The sequence below is a fragment of the Eptatretus burgeri genome, chromosome 5, assembly GCF_056783735.1.
Source record: "Eptatretus burgeri isolate ZD-2024b chromosome 5, Ebu_testis_v1, whole genome shotgun sequence".
NCBI classification, from domain to species: Eukaryota; Metazoa; Chordata; class Myxini; order Myxiniformes; family Myxinidae; genus Eptatretus; species Eptatretus burgeri.
In genome coordinates, this window is record NC_140965.1 from 92582147 (window position 1) to 92605489 (window position 23343).

The window sequence follows — 23343 nt, forward strand, 5'->3', positions numbered from 1 at the left end:
CTCTGATACAAAATCCAACCTTGAGAGAAAAAGTTGATAGGTTCATCGTGAAGAAGATGATTAGTGCTAAATTGAAACTTGGACTTGGAAATTCAAAAAACTTATAGGCTCTAATGATGCCATTAAGACTGAAGAGCAATTAGCTGATGAATTACATAAACCAATATTCACAAAGTTTCAGAGAAGGAAAGTTTATTCCAAGGAAGTTGATTATATCTGGTCTGCTGATTTGATTGAACTCAATAATGATAAGGGGTACAAGTATGCTTTAACCGTTATTGATTTGAGGAGTAGATATGCGTGGGTTGTCCCTTTAAAAAACAAAACAGGTAATACTCTTATGTTAGCTTTTCAACAGATATTTAATAAAAGTAAGAGAAAACCTAAGAAATTGTGGACTGATGAGGGTAGAGAGTTTTATAACAAGACATTTATGAATTTTCTAAAAAATAACAGTATTACATTATACAGTACCTTTAATGAAGGGAAGGCAGTTGTTGTTGAACGTTTTAATCGTACCTTAAAAGAGAGACTATATAAAAAATTCACACAACTCGGTTCACAACAATGGTCATCTTTTATTCAGGATATTGTGGATAAGTATAATGACACGATTCACACGTCAACGAATATGAAGCCATCAGAAACATTTACAAAATTAAAATATGAAAAAGAGATTAATGTCAGAAAACCTAAGTTCAAAGTTGGTGATATCGTAAGAATATATAGGTGGAAATCTCATTTTGAAAAGGGTTTTACTGAACGATGGACGAAAGAACTTTTTAAAATTGTTGATGTAATCGATACAGTTCCTTGGACTTATAAAATATATGATTTGGAAGGGGAAGAGATTTTAGGTTCATTTTATTCACAGGAATTACAAAAGACAAAACTAAGCAGATAATACACCTTTGTGGACACTCGAGGGCCAAGTCCGAGGTGTATAACAGTATATAATGTGTGTCAAGGGGTGGACGTTCTTACATCTGTGAACCCCAAACACAGAATCCTCAACTGAATAGTCAAGGCTTAACTTTTGTTTGTGTGTGTGTGTGTGCAATGGGAGCAATAGGTTGGCGCTTCACTCCCTCCTACTATACACCGTTGTGGATACTCGAGGGCCAAGTCCGAGGTGTATAACAGTATATAATGTGTGTCAAGGGGTGGACGTTCTTACATCTGTGAACCCCAAACACAGAATCCTCAACTGAATAGTCAAGGCTTAACTTTTGTTTGTTGATGTGTATGTGTGTGTGTCCCAACCCTCACATTCAAAATCTCAACCCCAACCCTCACATTCAAAATCTCAACCCCAACTCAATCCTCGCCCAACACAATGTCTTTTTCAAAATGAGATTTCCACCTATATATATATATATATATATTTTTTTTTTTACGTTTTTTTTTTCTTCTTCCAATTCTGTCTTTTAAGGCTTTCAGGTTTGATGACGTAGAAAGGGGGAGTAAGCCTGCACTTTCTTCCCAGAACGAACAATGTATATTTTTTGTTTTTTTCTCTTCTTCCAATTCTGTCTTTTAAGGCTTTCAGGTTTGATGACGTAAAAAGGGGGAGTAAGCCTGCACTTTCTTCCCAGAACTTTCTTGATCTTGCTCCCATCAAGCACCATCCGACAAAGAACTACATCGATAGGTTTAGATCCCAAAGAGTGATAGCAACTCCAAAAGTCTCCAAAATATAAATAAATAAAATAATAATAATAATAAATAAATAAATAAATAAATAAAAGCCCCCAAAAAAGTTTCAAGTGTCCAACATAAACCCAACTTTCCAAGTCTTCAAGGTATAACCACATTCCCGTTGAGTTTCCAAGATATGTATCACATTGTGAGTTATCAATCCAGAACCCACATTTCAAGTATTCAAAGTAAAACCAACTTACAAAGTCTCTTAAGGATAACTCATTTACTGATTTTTTCAAAATTTGTGAGTCTCCAAGGTAGGCCCCATATTTAGAACCATCTTGGCAGAACCCTTTTCCTGAGTCTCCAAGGTAGTTATTTAAACCATCAAGGCAGAACTCATTTACTGATTTTTTCAAAATTTGTGAGTCTCCAAGGTAGGCCCCATATTTAGAACCATCTTGGCAGAACCCTTTTCCTGAGTCTCCAAGGTAGTTATTTAAACCATCAAGGCAGAACTCATTTCTTGATTTTTTCAAAATTTGTGAGTCTCCAAGGTAAAACTTGTATTCTGGCTCATCAAGGTATAACTTGTTCAGTGGGTATTGTCTTGATAACTCACAATGAGTACTATTGCTGTAAAACTCTTTTTCAGGATTTTGCTGGTCTCCAAGGTATAACTCTTTGGTTGGGTCATCAAGGACGAACTCGTTCTGTGGGTCTTGGTCGCTCATAAGGTCTTCAACCAAGCCAACAATTTCGCCCCAAGTTGTAGCAAAAGCAGTATTTTCATTTCGTATTTCAGACACAATTTCCTGTGAGAGAAAATAATAATGTATTAATTAAGTTATTTAATTATTAAATGAGTATGCTTCAATCAAAGTTTGAAAATAGGAAAATAAAAAATCTTACCTCAATAGATAAGAGGTTTGAATCCAGTTCATCAACTTGAAGGTTTAGTTCCATACAAGACAGAGAGTTCCAAGGAACACCAAAGTCATCCCACTCAAGGTCTTGGTCGCTCATAAGGTCTTCAACCAAGCCAACAATTTCCCCCCAAGTTGTAGCAAAAGCAGTATTTTCATTTTGTATTCCAGATACAATTTCCTGTGAGAGAAAATAATAATGTATTAATTAAGTTATTTAATTATTAAATGAGTATGCTTCAATCAAAGTTTGAAAATAGGAAAATAAAAAATCTTACCTCAATAGATAAGAGGTTTGAATCCAGTTCATCAACTTGAAGGTTTAGTTCCATAGAAGACAGAGAGTTCGAGACAAGCACACAGAACACCATTGCCAGCAAAAACAAATGTTTAAAATGGAGCCTGGGTTTGAAGCTTTTATAGAGAAAGACTGGTGGGTGTGGTTTCCTTTGGAAATTCCCTGGGCAAGCCTAGGCAAGCCTTCATTGGGAAATTTTTCAAAACCATAACATCCTGTAATTTTCTAGTGATTTCTTTGTGAGTCAGAGATGAACTGGAAATGATGTAAGAGTGGGCGGGGCTTAGCAAAAGTAGGCGGAGCTTAGGAAAAGTGGGCGTGGCTTAGAAAAAATACCTTATGAAAAGTGGGCGGAGCTTAACAAAAGTGGGCGGGGCTTAGGAAAAGTGGGCGTGGCTTAGAAAAAATACCTCATGAAAAGTGGGCGGAGCTTAGCAAAAGTGGGCGGGGCTTAGGAAAAGTGGGCGTGGCTTAGAAAAATACCTTATGAAAAGTGGGCGGAGCTTAGCAAAAGTGGGCGGGGCTTAAAGAAAAGTGGGCGGGGCTTATTGAATACCTTGTGGAAAGTGGGCGGGGCTTAACAAAAGTGGGCGGGGCTTAAAGAAAAGTGGGCGGGGCTTAACAAAAAATAACCTGTGGCTCAGGAGGTGGTCAAACAAGAGCATTAAGAGAAGTTTATCATTTCGTAATGGCACAAATGGGGTATCTTAAAAAATATAAAGATTCAAATGTTTTGTTTGTCAATATTTTAGATGGGGATTATTGTGCAAAGAAAATTAAACTATTGAAGGAATTTGAGAATGAACAAATCTTTATAGGTTCAATGAGTGAGCTGTTCAACCCCCAGGTGTTCAATTCAATGAGGTTCAACCTCCAAGTTAAAAGGGGAGACAAATAAATATACCTTGGGATAAAAAGGGGATTTATTTTTAGGGAAAAAAATATGAATCGCTGAAAATCCCCCATTCATTTACATGGGGAAAAGTGAGCCAGAATCAGTATTCTTACCCTACTGATGTTAAACTGGACGTCACGTCTGCCGGAATCCCCCGTCCCCCTCCTCAATATCCCGGTGGTTAAAAAGAAAATGTTGCTTTTTGGGCATGTTGTATTGCCCTTCCCTTCCCCTCACACTGTCTTCGTTTCCCCTCACACCACATTCCCTTCCCCTCATGCTGCCTTACCTTTCCTTCCCCTCGCACTGCATTCGCTTCCCCCTCTGCTGCTTCACCTACCCTTCCCCTCATGCTGCCTTTTTTGTTGTTGTTTAATTCCTTGTCGAGGCTCGTATGAGAGTTAACACACAACACACAGCAAGGGGGCATGAGTCAGGAGGGGCAGGAGAGGGGAGGACAAAACAGTGGGGAACAGAGACATTAGGAGATCTGTGGAAGGGAGAGGGATGGGGCAGGGAACATGGGGTACACAAGATGGACATTACAGGGACTTTCAGGAAGGAAAGCAGGAAATTTGAAGGAGGTGGGTTTGGGGTGGATTAACGGGTAGAGAAGATCGAGGATTTGGATGGGAGACGATAAGAGGTGGTGGTGAACAGCTGTTTTGAAGCCTGAAGAGAAGGATGGGATTGAACAGAGTGAGGGAGTTTATTCTAAAGGTGGGGAAAAAGAGAAATAAAAGAGTGAAGGTGAGCAGTGATTCGTGATTTTGGTAGTTTTACCAGAATGGGGTTGCTGGCAGACCTTCAGCGCCCTGCGGAAAAATGGTGGGGACAAATCGCAGACAGAGTAGGGGGGGGGGGCGAGACCGGAGAGGAGACGGTAGAAGACAGAAAGACCACCGACCTGCCTGTGGTGAGAGAGTGAGAGGCCCAAAGACTCAGCCTCGTCGTGGGAGATGAGGCCTTCACTTCCCATCAATATGTAGCCTTCATTTCCCAGCACACTGTCTTTGACCCCCCTCTCCTCATGCTTAACTACTCCCAAATCCCCTCTCCTCTCCACCCCCATGGACATCTCCCGGCGGTCTCCACGTGCTGTATTAACATGCTGTTTTAATGTACCCCATTTCCTTCAATCCTGCACTACCCCCTTCCTCCCTTCTCCTCAAGTCCCACTACCAAATGCAAGTTGACAACCCCTCCTCTCATGCTTACCTCCTTCCAAACCACTTCACCCTCCTCTCTTCCCCATCCTCCTTGCTGCCACCCTTTATCCCAGAATGTATTGCAATGTTTGGTGAGGCATCACCCTCCCACCCCCCCCCTGCTTCCTACCCCGCTTCTGAGATGCCCCTTCCCCCATCACTCCTCGCTCTCTTGTCACTCCCCCCTTGCTTCCCCCTACATCCTCTCTCCCACCCCTCCCCTCTCTCTCCCACCCCTCCCTCTCTCTCCCAACCCTCCCCTCTCTCTCTCCCCACCCCTTCCCCCTCTCTCTCTCGATGTATGTATATGTATGTATGTATATGTATGTGTATATATATATATATATATATATATATATGTATATGTATATATATATATATATATATATATATATATATATGTATATGTATATGTATATGTATATGTATATGTATATGTATATGTATATATGTATATGTATATATATATATATATATATATATATATATATATATATATGTATATATATATATATATATATATATATATATATATATATATATATATATATATATATATATATATATATATATATATATATATATATATATATATGTATGATGTTCGACACCCACCTTTTCCATTGACATTCGACACCCACCTTTTTTTCATCGATGTTTGATATCCACATTTTTCCATCGGCGATCCACACCCCGTTCAGCAGCTCTGTACATGCTCACTGGCTCTTCTTCGTCTCGGGCTGAACAAAGAGGTGATAATTGCCCGGTGATGTTTTGTGAGTGCTTCACGTTTTCGCTCGGTTGTTGTGGCAAATGGCTGCTTTCTGGCATTCGTCCAGTGCCCTGAACATGGTGTCGTAAGCCAGGCCTGTGTTAATTGGGAGTTGCATCTCATTCAATGGTGAGGAGAGAATGACTGCGAGAATTGAGGGTTGGAGGTCACGTGCAGCGATGCGCCAATGGGCAAGATGGATTTTGCTGAAGTCTACTTGAGGCTTCGCCCACATTGGTCACCTTTAAAAGGACAGGAGGATCGCCTTGCTGATGGTTGGTAACAGCTCCTGACCACTGGTGATAGCTCCTTTCAGCTCCTGACGGTTGGGGACAGCAGCAATGGTGGTTGGTGACATTTGGACCGTTCCTGCTTGTTCTGCTCGGGACCTGGCTCTTGGCCTACCTAATTCTTGGCGTCCCTGGTTCCTGGAGATGATGTGACGTCGATTGGTGTTTGAGCCTGTTTGCGGGTGGGTGCACGCAAGGCAGGGTGCTGGCAGCGGACCAAGGCACGCTCACACATTTTGGGTTATTTTAGTAGACGCTTGACGTCTGCCTTGGTAAGCCGACACCGGATTTCTTTTCCCCCGAAGGGTCCGATGGGTACCCATGTCTCGTGTTTAATTGTTAGGTCAGGCATTGTGATAAGCATCTGTTGTTTGTCCATTTTTCTATAAATTGTTGAAGTCTTTATTTGTTTGAGATTATTTTGTTGATTGAACATTTCATCGATTTGAATTCATCCATTTAATTGACAAGGAAATAAAGTTCTTCAATTTATTTCTTTTTCTTTATTATAAATTCCTTGTTGACATTTCAACCTGGCCGTGATTGTCATTTCCTTCCATTGATTCAGCATTGTCCGAACTTCGATAGACTGGGAGATTATAATTCCTCAACTAATTAACCTGTCATAGTCGGCGTGCACCAGCGGTAAACGCTCGGCCACATTACTTAAGATCTAATCAAGATAAGATTGGTGCATCGCCGAGGGCGTGTTCCCCGGTCATGAGGCCACGTGACCTCTAGTTAAACAGCAAATTTGACGGTGGACACTGGAATTCGTGGTTGTTAAGCAACCCACTGTACCACAAAATTAATTGTGAGCGGTGGGCTCCAGGTCCCATTCTTCCGAGGAGAAATGAGGATTATCCCCCTCATAATACACTCTGTACCCGTAACAAGATATGCATAATGTATGTTTATTTATATCGATATATATATATATATATATATATATATATATATATTTATATATATATATATATATATATATATATATATATATATATTCATGTACATATATATAATCATATAATTTGTTCTGGATTTGGAAAACTTACTCCAGGGGGAGAGCATACATGGGCACGTAGGTGACTCGAGGATCAGTGATTACATGAATCTTTGTAGAGATTGTCCTTGGTCCCTTATCAAAGGGCTGTTCAAGAGGCATGCATTGGCTTGGCTGTATTTTGCCATTATGATGTCTCCACCCTTCCCCTCTATTACTTTCAATCTTTGTTCCTTCACACCATCGTTCTGTTCAATCCCTCTGTTACTTTTAATCATTCCTCCTTTACTCCATCGGCCTATTTCAACGGTCCACCAATAATATCCCCTCCATCAAACATCCTTTCAACAGTCTCTCCTTCACCCCATTGGTCTTACTTTAAATCCCACAGCCTTTCAGTCATCCATTGGTCATGTGGAATTCCTTTCCGTGTTCCCTCCATCTGTGCCTTACTAAATAACTCATCGGGTGCTCTCACATGCATGTTCATGATGCTTGGTGCTCGTTGTGGCCTACGAGGTGCTGTGCTTCTCTCAATGCTCAAGTGAAGAACAGTACGAGTGGGCATTTTGCATGCATGGGGAGGGGGTTGGGGGCTCTCGTAGCGGCTTCGGACGCATAGAGTAAGAGGTGGGGGCTTCATTGAAAGTTCCCTCAGAATGGTGTGGCAATTTCCACAAGTGATGTCGTGCACCTGCCCCCATCGGCTGTGGACCAATGTGAGGGGCAGAAGGCTTGTGGGAGGAAAGAAGAGGCAGAAAAGCAGAAGCACACGGGACAAGCTCGCTCGAGCAGGGACGAAGAGTACTTCTGAGCAGACGGCTCAGAAAGCAGAAAAGGTGAGAGAAGCAAAAAGGCAGAAAGCAGAAGAGAAGGCTCACGAGGGAAGGAACAAAAATGTGTGAGGGAAAAGAAAGGAAAGCTTCACGAGAAGTTGGTGTCGAGCTTCTGTGGAAAAAGAACACTCCTTCCACAAGTGTCCTCCTGCCTTCTCGATCTTGTCAGCCACAAAGGACAAGGAGGGTGAGTGGCGGTACCTCATCAAATGGGGCCTGAGGAGGAAGAAGCTGAGGCAGACGAGGGTGAGTCACACATCTAGCTCACATATCTGGGACACCGGAGAGGACTCGCCTATTGGGTCTGGGCACCTCAGGGACACGTCACATTGCCACTGCCCATCTTCCCCATCCATTTTCCCTCTGCATTCTGTATATTTGTGTGAGGTGAGGGAGAGAAGGAAAGACTGCTTTGCTTTTCTCCATACTTTACTTTTATCTTATTTTCAAGTCCTTGTTTTATTCTTAGCCCCTGAGTGAATGATGGCCAAGTCTTTTGTTTCAGTAAGATTGAAGAATACATGTTGTGGTTAAATCTGCCCTTATGCGCTTTTTTTCTTTCTTGCTTTTAAATACTTGCTTTAAATATAATTTCTTGCTTGTGTGTTTGTAAAAAAACAAACAATTGTTTTATTTAACAGATAACGTAACAACAAAAATTATTGAACAGGATAGATAATGTTATTTGATTGAAAAAAATAACAGAACAATGATTGAGGTGATACTCAAAACGTTTTTCGCTCCGATGTGCTGTTAACGCCTAAAATGTCAGCTTCTTGCTTCCTACGACAGTTCGCATATACCTCACACCTCACTCAACGTCCTGTGGATTTTATCCATTGTTCTCCCTGTTATATATATATGTGTGTATATATATATATATGTAAGCCTGGTGTTGGCGCAGTGGTTAGGGCAGCGGCTTGGGATCCAAAAGGTCCTGAGTTCAAGCCCCGTTGGGCCACTGAATTAATACACCAGGGGGTTGACTCAGCCTGTCATCCTTCCGAGGTCGGCGAAATGAGTACCAGTGTACTGGGCCGGTGTATACCCCGGTTAAAATAGGTGTACCAGATCCCTGTGTCACAAGAGGTGACCAGGGTTGCGTCAGGAAGGGCATCCGGTGTAAAACATGTGCCAAATCACTATGCGGATCATACGGATGATCCGCTGTGGCGACCCCTAACAGGAGCAGCCGAAAGAAGAAGAAGAAGATATATATATATATATATATATATATATATATATCTATCTATATATATATATATATATATATATCTATATATATCTATATATATATATATATATATATATATATATATATATATATGTATAAAATCCACAAACAATTTTATCCATTGTTCTACCTGTTTTATATATATATATATATATATATATATATATATATATATATATATATATATATATATATATATATATATATATATATATATATATATATGTATGTATAAAATCCACGAACAATTTTATCCATTGTTCTACCTGTTATATATATATATATATATATATATATATATATATATATATATATATATATATATATATATATATATATATATATATATATATATATATATATATATGTATAAAATCCACGAACAATTTTATCCATTGTTCTACCTGTCTGCCGACGCAGATCAACATGAGCCTTCGCCAGGACGACGAGTTCATCTTATCGAAGACGTTTTGCGTTGACGCAACTAGCCGTTCAATGGAATTTAAAAAAAATGGTTGCAGCAGCTGACGTGCCAGATGTTTTGTCGATAACTTTATCTCCGGCTTAATTTACCATTAGAAAATCATCGGCCCGTGGAATGGCCATTCCAGCAACTCAGGCTTTTAAGTGTCATGCTTGCCGTTTCATTCGCAGTGCCCATGCATTGGCATCTCTTCATCAATTTCTTTACGTCGTCGTTGCCGTGCCGTAATGCTGATTTATTGCTCATAAGCACGTTCATAAACTCGATGCTGTTCAACAAGGCTCATTGATATCGGTGGTAGTACATTAATAATTTCAAATACCCAGCCATTTAACTCGAGTAAAAGTGGAAGTTAATGGATATGCAGATTATCATGACCATAACACACACATGGTCCTGGAAGTTATAAAATCAAATGGTGTCTAAACTTTCTTTGGTTCAAGTTGAAAGTTGGCATAAGTGCCTTTTATATGTTTAATTTTTTTTGAATAAACCTTTTGAGATGTTGAAAAGTCATGAATGACATTCACTTGACAATTGAGGGAAACAAACGGTTTATAAATGACTAATTTGGATTCTTTCCTTGTGAACTACAAATGTTCAAGAGGTATAAAATAGCAGCTCTATCTCGATGATGATTAATTACCTCTGCCACCGAAGGTGAAGGAGGTTATGTTTTCAACCCTCTCTGTCTGTCTGTGTGCAGGATGTCTCAAAAAGTTTCGGACGGATTCGGATGAAACTTGGTGGACAGGTTGAGTGTGTGACGAGGAAGAATTGATTAAATTTTGGTAAAGATCAGGATCCGGATCCAACTACTAGAATTTTTAAAGTGGTTCTTCACTATTGAGAGAAGGTGCCAATAACGATATATAGCATGGTATTTCAAAAATTTATGTTCTCGTGGGTCAGGCATTGCGTGTGGAGGTGTGCGCTCCACCGAGTGCCCTTCTAGTTTCAAATGATATGCATGTAATCTTAGCTATGAATCAATTTGTGCCAACAGTCTGGAATTCTTCCCCGAAAATTAGACGTTAAACGAAAATACTGTTATGTTTGTGGGGGTAGATGAAGGTATTTCATAGGAAAGATAGGATTGTATGGAGTTGTTTGGTCTGTGGATGTGTTGGAGACATCTCGATGTAATTAAGTAGGGAGACAGCACTGTGAGCTTAAGTTTTACTTGTCAGCACATGGGGGTTGGTGCCATGTTAATTAGATTGGGATTAGTGATAATTCCCCCAGTATGTAATTGCCCCCCCCCCCAGTCACTTTTTCCTATGTTTTTGTATTTCAAGATCGGCAATAAAGGTGGGGAACACGTCCCTAAAACAACTACAAGCGGGCAGAAGCCACGCCTTCCTGGGCTTGGGTGAGCCACGCCCCAGAGTAAGGGATGGTTGCGGAGTAATAACCGAGGGAGGAATGACTAATGTCAAGAGGACGTAAGAGGACACGAGAGAGAAGAAGCCACATTAGTCAGACGACACGGAGGATCTTGCTTTTGCTCTCGGCAAGACGAAGGCTGCAGGATTGTTGTGTTCGTGCTGTGTGAATTGGCTCACGTGCTGAGCAGGATGTTGGCCGTTGATGGTTCGGCTGAGCCGTGAAGTGTGTACGTTTCTGAGGAGGGAAGGAGAGCGTGCCTCGTGGCTTGATCACGGGGACCAATAAATCGTCTCATCATGTGGGCGATCGTTGTGAACGGACCGGGTGCAAGAGAGGAATGGTTGGCATATTTGGTCGTGAAAAGAAGCTGCAAGGAGTCTTTGAGTCTTGGTGTTGAATACCGCTCACGAATTGCCTGACGTACGAACGGTCCCTCTGCGAGAGAACAACTTGGCGACATTTTTTTGGGGCGCATCTCCGAAGCACCTCGATTCAAAGCTCCCTCAAGACCATCTCTGGCACACAGCTAAGTGCCAGGACAAAGGAGGGATTTTTCTTTCTTTCATTTTTCCCCTTGTCTGTATTTAAGTCCGTGTGTCGAGGTGCCTCGATTTAGACTTTAGTTTTCTTTCCTTACTCTTACCTGAATGATTGTCCCTTGTAATTATTACCCCTATTTTCATTAAATTATTATTTATTTAATTCAATTTGCTTGTGTCCTTGCATTTGTGCCGTTGTGGTGCAGCGCTTAACTGTTTTGCTGTGCGCACGCATTAATTTCCGAGTTCCGGCTGTTTGCCTCCAAGGGAGAGCTGTTTGGCTATCCATCAAGGTATGGGTCGAACCCCCCTGGACACGATGATACTTTCCAACATCAAAACTGACTTCGAAGGATAGGTTAGATGGATGTCCCCTCACGTCGGCAACATGGCAAAGGGCCAACTGGTTTGTTTACCTGTGCTAAGATCTCAGTATTCGGGAAGAGCAGGCAAACAAGGTTACCGTTAATAGTCCAAAGCATTTTACTGACGTGGCAAAATGTGGTTGCTGGCATTAATATTTTCTTTCTTGGTTAAATCATTCGGAGAAATTTGTTAGTGTCCAAGCTTGTTGATAGAACTCTGAAAATTGGGAGGTGGAGAGGATTTTTATTAACGTGTGGTTTGTAATGGTCTTTGCTGTGACTCTCCACTGAGAATTAGTGGTGGAGGAATCCACGTTTGTTGGTTGTTTTACAGGATTTAAGGCTCATGGATGAAAACACACACACACACACACACACACACACACACACACACACACACACACACACACACACACACACACACACACACACACACCAGATTTGACGTCACTTTCCAACGAGCAGTGCCATCTTTATGACCACTTTTCTCTCTGCACTCAGCGGGGCAATCGAGGAATTTTCTCCTTCCCCTGGATGTAATGAAAGGGTGTGTGAAGCATGTTGGGGTGGGCATGTCAAAAGTTGCCTTTTATATAAAAATCTAGGGGAGAGGGGTATGTGGTCACTAAGAGTAGTGAGCAGGGGTAGGTGTGGGAGAAAGCTGGAAGTGACTATAGATGGTGTGGTGTTCTGGAAGAAGGAGGGCAGAGTAATGTGATAGAAAACAGTCCTGCAACCTGCCTGCGGTGGACAAGAAGCATACCTTGAGACTCAGCCTTCTACTGAGATGGCAATTTCACAGTGGCTTGGATTCCAAAAAAGTGAATGAGCTCGGAAGTAGCTGCACCACTCATGATTGCAGGCACATTACTCAATGATACTTCAGAAAAAGACTTTATACATTGTAATGAGCTATGAGTGTAGAATTCCAAGGCTATTGCCACCTTGAGAAGACAGCCATTTGATGAGTACTATACCTCTTCTCAGGCTTGGCCGGAAAAGGAGATTGGGGGTTTGAAAGTAAATCTCGAGAGATGTTGAGAGAGATGGCCCTTGTCTTGTTTGAGATGTGCATCTATCCATTTTTGTTTCAAAGCAGCAAACATGTTCATGTTAGCATCACAGGGGCAAAAATTCAGGAATTGGAGTTGGAGAAGAGATAATGCCTGTGGTCCATGCCTATATGCCTGGTGTTTGCTTAATGGTAAGGGTGGTGGGCTTTGGATCCTAGGGTCCTGAGTTCAAATCCCACTCAGCTGTTGAATTAATACCAGGTGGGGTTAACTTTGCCTGTCATCCTTCTGAGGTCGGCAGAATGAGTGCCAGCATGCTGGTATACTGTGTTGGAGTGGCGACCCTTCCAGGATTATGTCCAATAGCCAAGGAGACTGCTTAAGGCCTAAGTCACATTTGCCACGGCGGCCGTGGGGTCTACAAAATCTACGGCCACTAGCAATTATAGCGCGGCCGCAGTATTTCCACGGTCACACAATGTAGCAGTCACAAATGTTTTTATTTTTCGGGTAGCTGCACAGCGTATTTATAAATTGTGGAGACCAAAAACGTCGGGGTGCCGTACGGTCTTTGATTTGATGTCGCACGGTGACCTTAGGGCACCGCATGTTTCTGTCAATTCAGAGGGTGTATGGCCGCCGTATCCTCGCCGTAGAGCAAATGAGACTTAGGCCTAAGCAGCACCAACACTCTGCACAGAGTATGCTCCCAATCTCCTCCTCCATGCCTATGATAGATACCATCACTTTACTTATCAGGGAAAGGGTGACCTGAAATTTAGTCAGGAGGATCAGACATGGAACCTTTATTGTGAATAGGGATTGCATTTGTAACTTTCCAAAATAGGGAAGATAACACTGAACAACAAAAATTGTTTACTGGAGATGTGTAAAGTGATTTAGACTAATTTGGGTACGCTGATTTCAAAAATCATAACCGTTTTGCTGTATCACGTCAGGATTTTCAGTAACAGAAATATTCCCATTGCCTAGAAGTCAGGATTTCAATGAAATTTACAAAAATTCATTTATTCATTTATTTCATCATGAATGCTTCAAAATTATAGAAATTACAGAAAAACTCCACTAGAATGTAATTAAAAATGCTTTAAGCATTTGGCTTTGCGTTTGTGCTGCTCTGTGTCAGTGTCACGATGCAGGAACCAGCAGAAATCGCCCATCATGTTCGGGTTGTGCCGCCCTTGGTAACGCGTCTCCATGAGTGAAATCTCTTGGTGGAATCGCTCGCCGTGCTCGTCCGAGACTGCTCCCAAGTTGTCAGGGAAGAAGTTCAGGTGCTGGTGTAGGAAATGGATTTTCAGGGACATCCTGGAGCCAAGTTTCCTGAAGGACTCCAGCAGCTGCTGCACTATTTCTTCATAGTTGTCCGCGCGCTCGTTCCCCAAGAAGTTGTCCGTCACAGCTTTGAAGCTCCTCCACGCTGCCAGCTCTTTGGGGTTTAGAGTTGTCGGAAAAGTTTCGTCCTTCATAATCTGTCGGATTTGCGGTCCAACAAAGACACCAGCCTTGATATTGGCCTCCGACAAGGTGTTGCCAAACTTTTCCTTGAGGTATAAAAACCCACGCCCATTCAGATCCATTGCCCGTACAAAACTTTTCATCAAGCCGAGCTTTATGTGGAGTGGTGGAAGGAAAACCTTGGCTGGGTCGACAAGGGCGACATGCTTCACGTTGTGTCGACCAGGTACATGCTCTTTTCGCTCTTCCCAATCTTTCTTCGTCCAGTGATTCTTGTCGTCTCTGCTATCCCAGAGACAAAGGAAGCACATGTATTTCGTGTAGCCTGACTGCAGCCCGAACAACAGCGCCACCACTTTCAAGTCTCCGCAGATGTGCCAGTTGAAGTCATTGTACTTGATGGAATCAAGCAGCTGCCGCATAGTCTCATAGGTCTCTGTCATGCCGAACGCGTGAGCCAGTGGGACTGATGGTTTCTCGTTGCCATTGTGGAGCAAAACGGCCTTCAAGCTGTTCTTCCACGAGTCGATGAAGAGGCGCCAGTCTGCAGGATCGTGATCACACCCAAGTTCTTTCAACAGACCGTTGATGTCACTGCAGAATGTCATCGTGTCTTCCATCTCAAAGAACTCAGCCATGTCTCTGTGACGTGCTCTGAACAAGGATATCTTGGTGTTAGGTTCAAGTAGATTCCACTGCTGCAGCCTTGATCCAAGCAGCTCTGCCTTCGCCTTTGACAGCGAGAGATCTCTTACAAGATCATTTAAGTCTCCCTGGTTCAGAAGGTGTGATTCTTGAGTGTCGGGTTCAAAAGGTTCATCATCACCATCCTCTTCACCACTGCTTACAGCTATGTTCTGATCAGCTGGAGGTGTTGGAACGGGGTTCTCGTCATCATGAGGCACAGGTTTACGAGCAGAGACGCAGTCAGCGTACTTGATGTGACCTTTATTCTTCTTGTTGAAGCCGGCGATGCTTGTGCAGCAGAAATAACAATCATCATGATTCTGCGGCTCACGCCATATCATGGGCACCGCAAATGGCATGCTCGCGCGCTTGCCCACCAACCACTGAGTCAAGGTTGTGTGACAGCTTGTGCAGCAGATGTGTGGTGCCCAGCTCTGTTCTTGGTCCCCCACCTTACACCCGAAGTAGTGAAAGTAGGCGGCCTTCATTTTCACTGCTGTAGATATACTTCGCTGTTGATCTTTTTTGGTATACCGACCACAGACATAACAGAAGTTGTCAGGATGATTGGTACAGGAACGCCTACTCATCTTTATCTGAAAGAAAGAAATATAACACAAGTTAACAACAATTGTACGAAATAGACATGTTAAAGACATATGTAAATTTCATTGAAATCCTGACTTCTAGGCAATGGGAATATTTCTGTTCCTGAAAATCCTGATGTGATACAGCAAAACGGTTATGATTTTTGAAATCAGCGTACCCAAATTAGTCTTAATCACTTTACACATCTCCAGTAAAAAAAAATTTTTGAAATTTGTTGTTCAGTGTAATCTGAGACGGACCTTGAGAAGAGTGAGAAAAGAGATGATCGAGCCAAGGCATGGTTCTTGAGTGAATCCAAATTCCATTAGGATCAGTTGTATAAAGAGGTGTTGAGAATGACTGCAACCTTCTCAACCTTAGTGGGAGAAGTCAGAAACGTTATCAGTGAAAGGAAGGGATTGGTGACTTTGAACTTTTCAGTAAGGGCTGTGCAACGATGTTTGGCTTTTTCCCATTTGTGAGAAATAGGATGGCCTCCAAATTATGACTTTCCAGAAATAAAATAATCGGTGTCATGTCAATAGTGTGGGAGTAATGCAGCAATAAAAGTTGAACTGCTTTACCAAACTCAAATGAAAAATTACCCACAATCAGGCAAGTGTCTGTAAAGGACAAAACAAACCCCAACCGCTTTCCTTTCTGTCACTTGTCCATTCCATGTACGATGTCTTGTCTTTTTCTCTGTTCTCGTTCATCCCCTGCTAGTTTGTGAACCTGCTGTTCATATTTCGGGGGAAAATGTTTTTTTTTTTTAATGTTCCGTCGTTTTCTGCTCCATGAGCCGAGATTTCTGTACAAAAAGGAAGGTTCAGCAGAAGATATAACCAATCATTTTATGGTTAATTTACTCCTCTTACGATTCAACTAAATTCTTCACAAACTTTGCAGTACAGTAATACCTCACGGTACGCTCGGGATGCGTTCCTGAAAAACCGAGTGTATTGCTAATCAGTTTGTTGCGAAACACGTTTTCTCATAAGAATAATGTTATAAAGAGAAGATACACTCTTGAAGGATGTGAAAACCAGCATTTTTCCCCAAATAAGAGTTCTCAATATATGGTTGCACTTTTTAATGAATAAATAGCAGTTGTAATGATTGAGAAAAGTACACACAGAGATATGACAGAAGTAAATAGACACCATGATTTTAAAAGAATTTATTTATTTAACATTTGAAATACATTTGATCCATTTTAATACAAACACGAGTATTTGGTAGACTTGCCATTTGCAGATTTCAATGCTTTTACTTTTTCAGGCATAGAACTAACGAGTTCTGAAATTTTCTCTTGTGGGATTTCTGCCCAGGCTTCACACAAAAGGTTTAGCAATTCTGCCCGTGATGTTGGTTTCCTGGACTTTTTCCACACAGCTTGATCCAATATGGTCCAGGTGTTCAATGGGATCCTTTTCAAGAGACTGACTTGGCTATGGAAGTCGCTTGATCCCATTTCTGTCCTGCCATTCTTTGGTCTTTTTTAGCTCGCCTGTTCGAAGAACAGAGCTGTAGCGATACCCCTGGCGTGAGCGTGAAAATGTTAAAATTTTTGGTGCAAGTTATTTTTTCATTTCTAATGTTTTTATCCACCACACTGTTTTTATACGCCCGATATATATATATATATATATATATATATATATATATATATATATATATATATATATATATATATATATATATATATATATATATATATATATATATATATATATATATATATATATATATATATCGGGGCTTATTATGTGTCGTCCGTTCCTGTCCGCACTCTAACTCCAAAAGTTTTAAACTTTCACGTTTCATATTTGGTACATAGGTACAGACTGTGGAGACGGTGTGTCGTGACCTACGTTCGTCATCTAAAGTGGTTGCCATGGCAACCAGGATGCTGTTTTCCATCCGTTTCTGTCCGCACTCTAACTCCCAAAGTTTTCAACTTTCACGTTTCATATTTGGTACATAGGTACAGACTGGAGACGGTGTGTCGTGACATACGTTCGTCATCTAAAGTGGTTGCCATGGCAACCAGGATGCTGTTTTCTATCCGTTTCTGTCCGCACTCTAACTCCCAAAGTTTTCAACTTTCACGTTTCATATTTGGTACATAGGTACAGACTGTGGAGACGGTGTGTCGTGATATACGTTCGTCATCTAAAGTGGTTGCCATGGCAACCAGGATGCTGTTTTCCACGTAGTAGCACAATTCTGTATATACCTTCTTGTTTGGGCGTATATTGTGCTCACTTGCGCTCTTGTTACTGATTGCAATATACAAATACATATATTGCTTTAAAATTATTTGGATCAGACCACTGCAATGGTTTATAAAAAAATATTAATTATTAGACGAGTCTTTTAAAAATGATAAATGTATAAACAGGCGAGTATTGGGTGGCTTTGACACCAACTCTGGTTGCAGTGTGGCATGGAGCTCCATCTTCCATGAATAGTGCTGTTTTTGACCATCTGACCAGAAGAAGACAGGGAGAAGTCCATCCTCAAGGATAGAAATATGTGTCATAGTGTTGATGTCGCCAACACACTCCACTGTCAGAAAAATTGAGCAAATTGGGACTCTTCTGAAAAAATGACAGTTTGCCAAAACTCCACGGGTCTGTTGGCCATCTCGTCATCCCACTTCTTTTTCCTTTGAATGTTGCTGGGCGAAATAGAGGTTTTCTCCTCGCTGCTCTCCCATAGTGGCCCAGTTGAGGAAGGTACCACATGACAGTTCTTGAGCTATCCTGGACCTCCTCTGCAACATCTGCTGCCTTGCAACGGGGAGTTTTCTCAATGGACCGCTTGACAGCTCGAAGACACCTTTCTGAGGGCCCAGATCGACTAGAACTGGAAGCTGTGGATTCTTTGCCTTCGCGGGTGAATTGCACAATCACCCGATTGACCGGAGAAAGCAGAACACCAAGGTTCTTAGCTATCTGATGCTGGCTGACTCCAACTCTGGCCAACAATTCGTCCTTTTTGAAATTCACAAAGGTCGTGTGCTCCCTGGGTTCGAGGAATAGTTAATTGTCATACATGACACAGGAACTCGTTTCTGCAAATAAATAGTTGAATATTAGTACAAATCACAGTAAAACCATGTTATACAGATTAAATGAAGAAATTTAAGGTGTCTATTTATTTCTGTCATGTCTGTACAGTGCAGTACTGGAGAGTAAAAATCAACATCGTCCTTCTCAAGTTCCTCGAATCCCAGGTGTCTATCCATTACAATAACATCTTGAGTCTCCTCCTCTTCAATCCACCCCTGGCAGTGAGGAACCCAATCAGGCCAGTTTCCACCACACATCGTTGAGGTTTGCAGACGTAACCTCCTTCCAAGGCTATGTTCTTGATTGTATTAAATACTAGTACGGGCCCGTAGGTGTGGGGCGTAGGTGAGTGCCAGTATGTGCAGCCCTCTCTCACCCCCCTCTCTTGACCCCCTCTCTCCCCCTAGTCTCGCCCTTCCTCTCTCTCGCTTCCTTCTCTCTCCCCCTCTCTTGCATTGTGACGCCTCCTCTCTCTCGTTCCCCTCTCTCACCCCCACTCTCATCCCCCCTCTCCCGTCCCCCTCTCTCGCTTCCTCCTCTCTCCCCCTCTCTTGCATTGTGACGCCCCTCTCTCCCCTCTCCCTCCCCTCTCTCGCCCTCTCCCCCCTCCTCTCTTGCCCCCCTCTCTCCCCCCTCGTCTCTCACCCCTCTCTCTGTAAATGTATTCACAAATGTCTACCAAGCACAACAATTAATTCAAACCTTTGGAAAAAACAGCTTTCAAACCCTTGGGAAACAGCTGTTTCCCTTGGGAAAATTCAAACCTTTGGATTAATTAATAATTTGAACAATTAATTCGAACCTTGGGAAAAAACAGCTTTCAAACCTTGGGAAACACTTGGGAAACAGCTGAAACGGATAAAGAATGATATCAAACCTTGAAAATGCACATACTCAGGTCCCCAGCGTCGATTGTGACGTCATACCAAACGAAGAAGAAGAATTGTGACGTCAATTGTGCAAAAACAAATAAATAAATATCAATTGTGACGTCATTCGTGATGTCATAGCACCGTGTCCTGTCATTGGTCGACAGATAAATGGCCATAACTTGGGAACCGCTCGTCCGATTGATATCAAACCTTGAAAAGGAACATCCGCGGGGCCCCGGCAATATTCCTTGCAAGTTTCAATCAGATTGGACCATCAATCGTGCAAAAAAAAAATAATAATAATAAATAAATAAACCCCCCACTCTCATCCCCCCTCTCTCACCCCGAGTCTCGCCCTTCCTCTCTCCCCACTCCTCTCTCGCCCCCACTCTCATCCCCTCCTCTCCCGTCCCCTTCTCACATCCTCCTCTCTCCCCCTCTCTTGCATTGTGACGCCCCCTCTCTCTCTCTCACCCCCTCTCTCTCTCACCCCCCTCTCTCCCTCCTCTCTCTCCCTCCCCTCTCTTTCCCCCCTCTCTCCCCCCTCCTCTCTCGCCCTCCTCTCTGTAAATGTATTCACAAATGTCTACCAAGCACAACAATTAATTGAAACCTTTGGAAAAAAAACAGCTTTCAAACCCTTGGGAAATACTTGGGAAACAGCTGAAACGGATAAAGAACAATATCAAACCTTGAAAAGGCACATACTCAGGTCCACAGCGTCGATTGTGACGTCATACCAAACGAAGAAGAAGAATTGTGACGTCAATCGTGCAAACAAAAAATATTAATTGTGACGTCATTCGTGACGTCATAGCACCGTGTCCTGTCATTGGTCGACAGATAAATGGCCTTAACTTGGGAACAGTTCGTCTGATTGATATCAAACCTTGAAAAGGCACATCTGCAGGGCCCTGGGAATATTCCTGGCAAGTTTCAATCAGATCGGACCGTCAATCATGAAAAAAAAAAATAAACATTAATTGTGAAGTCATTCGTGATGTCATAGCACCGTGTCTTGTCATTGGTCGAAAGATAAATGGCCGTAACTTGGGAACCGCTCGTCTGATTAATATCAAACCTCGAAAAGGCACATCCGCGGGTCCCCAGCAATATTCCTGGCAAGTTTCAATCAGATCGGACCGGCGGTCGCAGACAAACAGACGGACAGACAGACACACACACACAGATTGCTGGAATTATAGATCGATGTTGTTGTGCCCATTCCAGAACTCTAATGTTTCAAAATGTCCAATTTCATTTGAAGGGAAATGCTTTGTTTAATTTTCTTGGGCTGCAACATTTCAAACGTTCAGGCACAATTGAAAAGGCAATAAAAATTGATACCGATTCGTTGAGCAAATTGTACACACACGGAATGGACGTGTTCAGAACAAGTTCAGCAGGAAGAACAGGAAATGGTATCACATGAGTCCCCACGTAGTGTCAGTTTGTGAACCTTTACATCACTTTCATTACTTTCTTTATCACATTCCTTTTACCGAAATATTTATTTGTTAAAATGAAAAACGATCCAAAGGAACCTTCTTTTTCAAGGTTTGTGCAGCACTTACAGCACCCCACAGGGTATGTGAAAATATCTGTTGTGCAAGAACACGTCGGTTAAATAGAATACCTGGAGCGGAGATGCTGGAGTGGAATGTAAATTTAGGCGAAAAATAGTGCTGCGTAGGGATATTGATCTTGTGAAATACGGATTCACTCATATTACATTCATTTAATATAAAACTGAGTGATTTTTTTTAAACCTTTAAAAGTGAAATAAAATTAAAACTCAGACTCAAGGAAGCGGCACGGACTGGAGTATGTCTGGACCGGTTGCTGTGTAACACCAGGATGGAACACATTGGTGTATGTCTGAAGCCAGTGAGCAGAGTCGGGAGGGTGTCATAATGTATAAGGAGCATAAAACAGAAACAAGCGTGTTGAGAAACAGCATATGGCGAGGTATTACTGTACAATGTACATGTATTGCTGTACATGGTGTACTTTGACAATTTATTGATACACATGAATAATTTTCTGTCATTACATACCATTGGGACCATACTCTGTGTTGAGCATTGGTGCTGCTTAAGCAGTCTCCTTGGCTATTGGGATATTATTACATCCAACCCCAAAATGCAATCAATTGGTTGAATTACCGAATAATGTGAGGACTGCATTTGTTTTAATACGGGCTTGCGAAAGCTGGGGCAGGCAGGATGGCCTCAAGTTCCGTACACTCACCTCTAAGCTGTCCAGCTGGGGTTGGAATCCCAGCCCAGTTATAAATTGTCATCCCAGTGTTTCACAGATAGGGTAATTCATCAATGTGTGCTCCGTCCCTCGGATGGATATTAAACTCTGTGTCCTGTCTGCCAGTATTAGTTAGTGGACATTAAATATCCCATGGTGTCCTTTGCGAAGAGTAGGTGAGTTCTTGCCTGGACCATGAAGAAAAAAAATTCCAAAACATTCCTGCCCGAATCTCACATTTCCCCTGTCCCAAAGGAATGAATTGCCAAAGGGCCTAGCCCCCCCAAGGGAGTCGCTACACCCATTAGCTGGGCATGTGGAGTAGGAGTAGCAGCAGTTTTTGATGGAGACCACCCCCAATGAAAGTCAAAAAAAAAATTCCTTGTTGGAAGTTGGTTACATCTTACATCTGGAACGTGATGCTCTGAAACCGTGTAACGAGACTTCCTTCACCATTTATAGTCTGTTGATGACCGTCTCAATTATGCAAACCAGGTGCAAGTTTGGCAACGTCTCGCAACTGAAATGGGCTGTCCCCTGCCTTTTTGGTGTGCGGTTGCATTCGTTGTTTCGGCCAATTTCTGCATAAATGATCATCTGTGCAACATTAGCCCAACACCACCTGCAGTGCCCTAAGGTTTAGTCAGAGCAACTAGTTGCTTGTCCACCCAAATAAAAGCACAAACTTTGGTACTTTGCTTTTCCATCTTCTCGCAGCTGGAGATATTATCACCTTCAATTTCCTTTACTGAAGCCTGGTGTTGGCGCAGTGGTTAGGGCAGTGGCTTGGGACCCAAAAGGTCCTGAGTTCAAGCCCCGTTGGGCCACTGAACTTATATATATATATATATATATATATATATATATATATATATATATATATATATATATATATATATATATATATATATATATATATATATATATACACATATATATATACACATATACATATATACATATACATATATATATACATATATATATATACATATACATATATATACATATACATATACATATACATATATATATATATATATATATATACATATACATATACATATACCAAGTCGTATAACACCAGGGGGTTGACTCAGCCTGTCATCCTTCTGAGGTCGACGAAATGAGTACCAGTGTACTGGGACCGGTGTATGCCCCGGTTAGAATAGGTGTACCATATCCCTGTGTGTCGTAAGAGGCGACCAGGGTTGCGTCAGGAAGGGCAGCCGGCGTATAAACCTATGCCAAATCATTATGCGGAAAACAAAACGAATTTCCATACCGGATCGGTCGAGGCCCGGGTTACCAACGACCGCCACCGCCACCGGTACCGGTGGTCAGCAGGGTACCAGTGGAAATTGGCTACTGCTGGGCGAAGAAGGAGATGGGGAAGGCAAGTCCGGGGGAAGGGTAGAAGTGTGGAGGTGAGAGTTGGAACTCAATGTTGGGACGATGACTGGCAAAGGGCGAGAGTTGGCTGATATG

The 23343-nt window shown here is 42.0% G+C and overlaps 1 protein-coding gene across 1 annotated transcript in view; it reads right to left on the reverse strand.

The window, feature by feature from the left end:
- Nucleotides 1-566: 566 nt before the first annotated feature.
- The window catches only part of LOC147026963 (uncharacterized), a 150574-nt gene continuing 127797 nt past the window's right edge, over nt 567-23343 (reverse strand). Inside the window, exons 2-3 of the mRNA XM_085882907.1 lie at nt 2554-2748; nt 567-2456 (exon numbers count right to left, since the gene is read on the reverse strand). Coding sequence (XP_085739033.1) covers nt 1437-2456; nt 2554-2748 — 1215 coding nt within the window. The 3' untranslated portion in view covers nt 567-1436. The remainder of the gene's footprint in view (nt 2457-2553; nt 2749-23343) is intronic.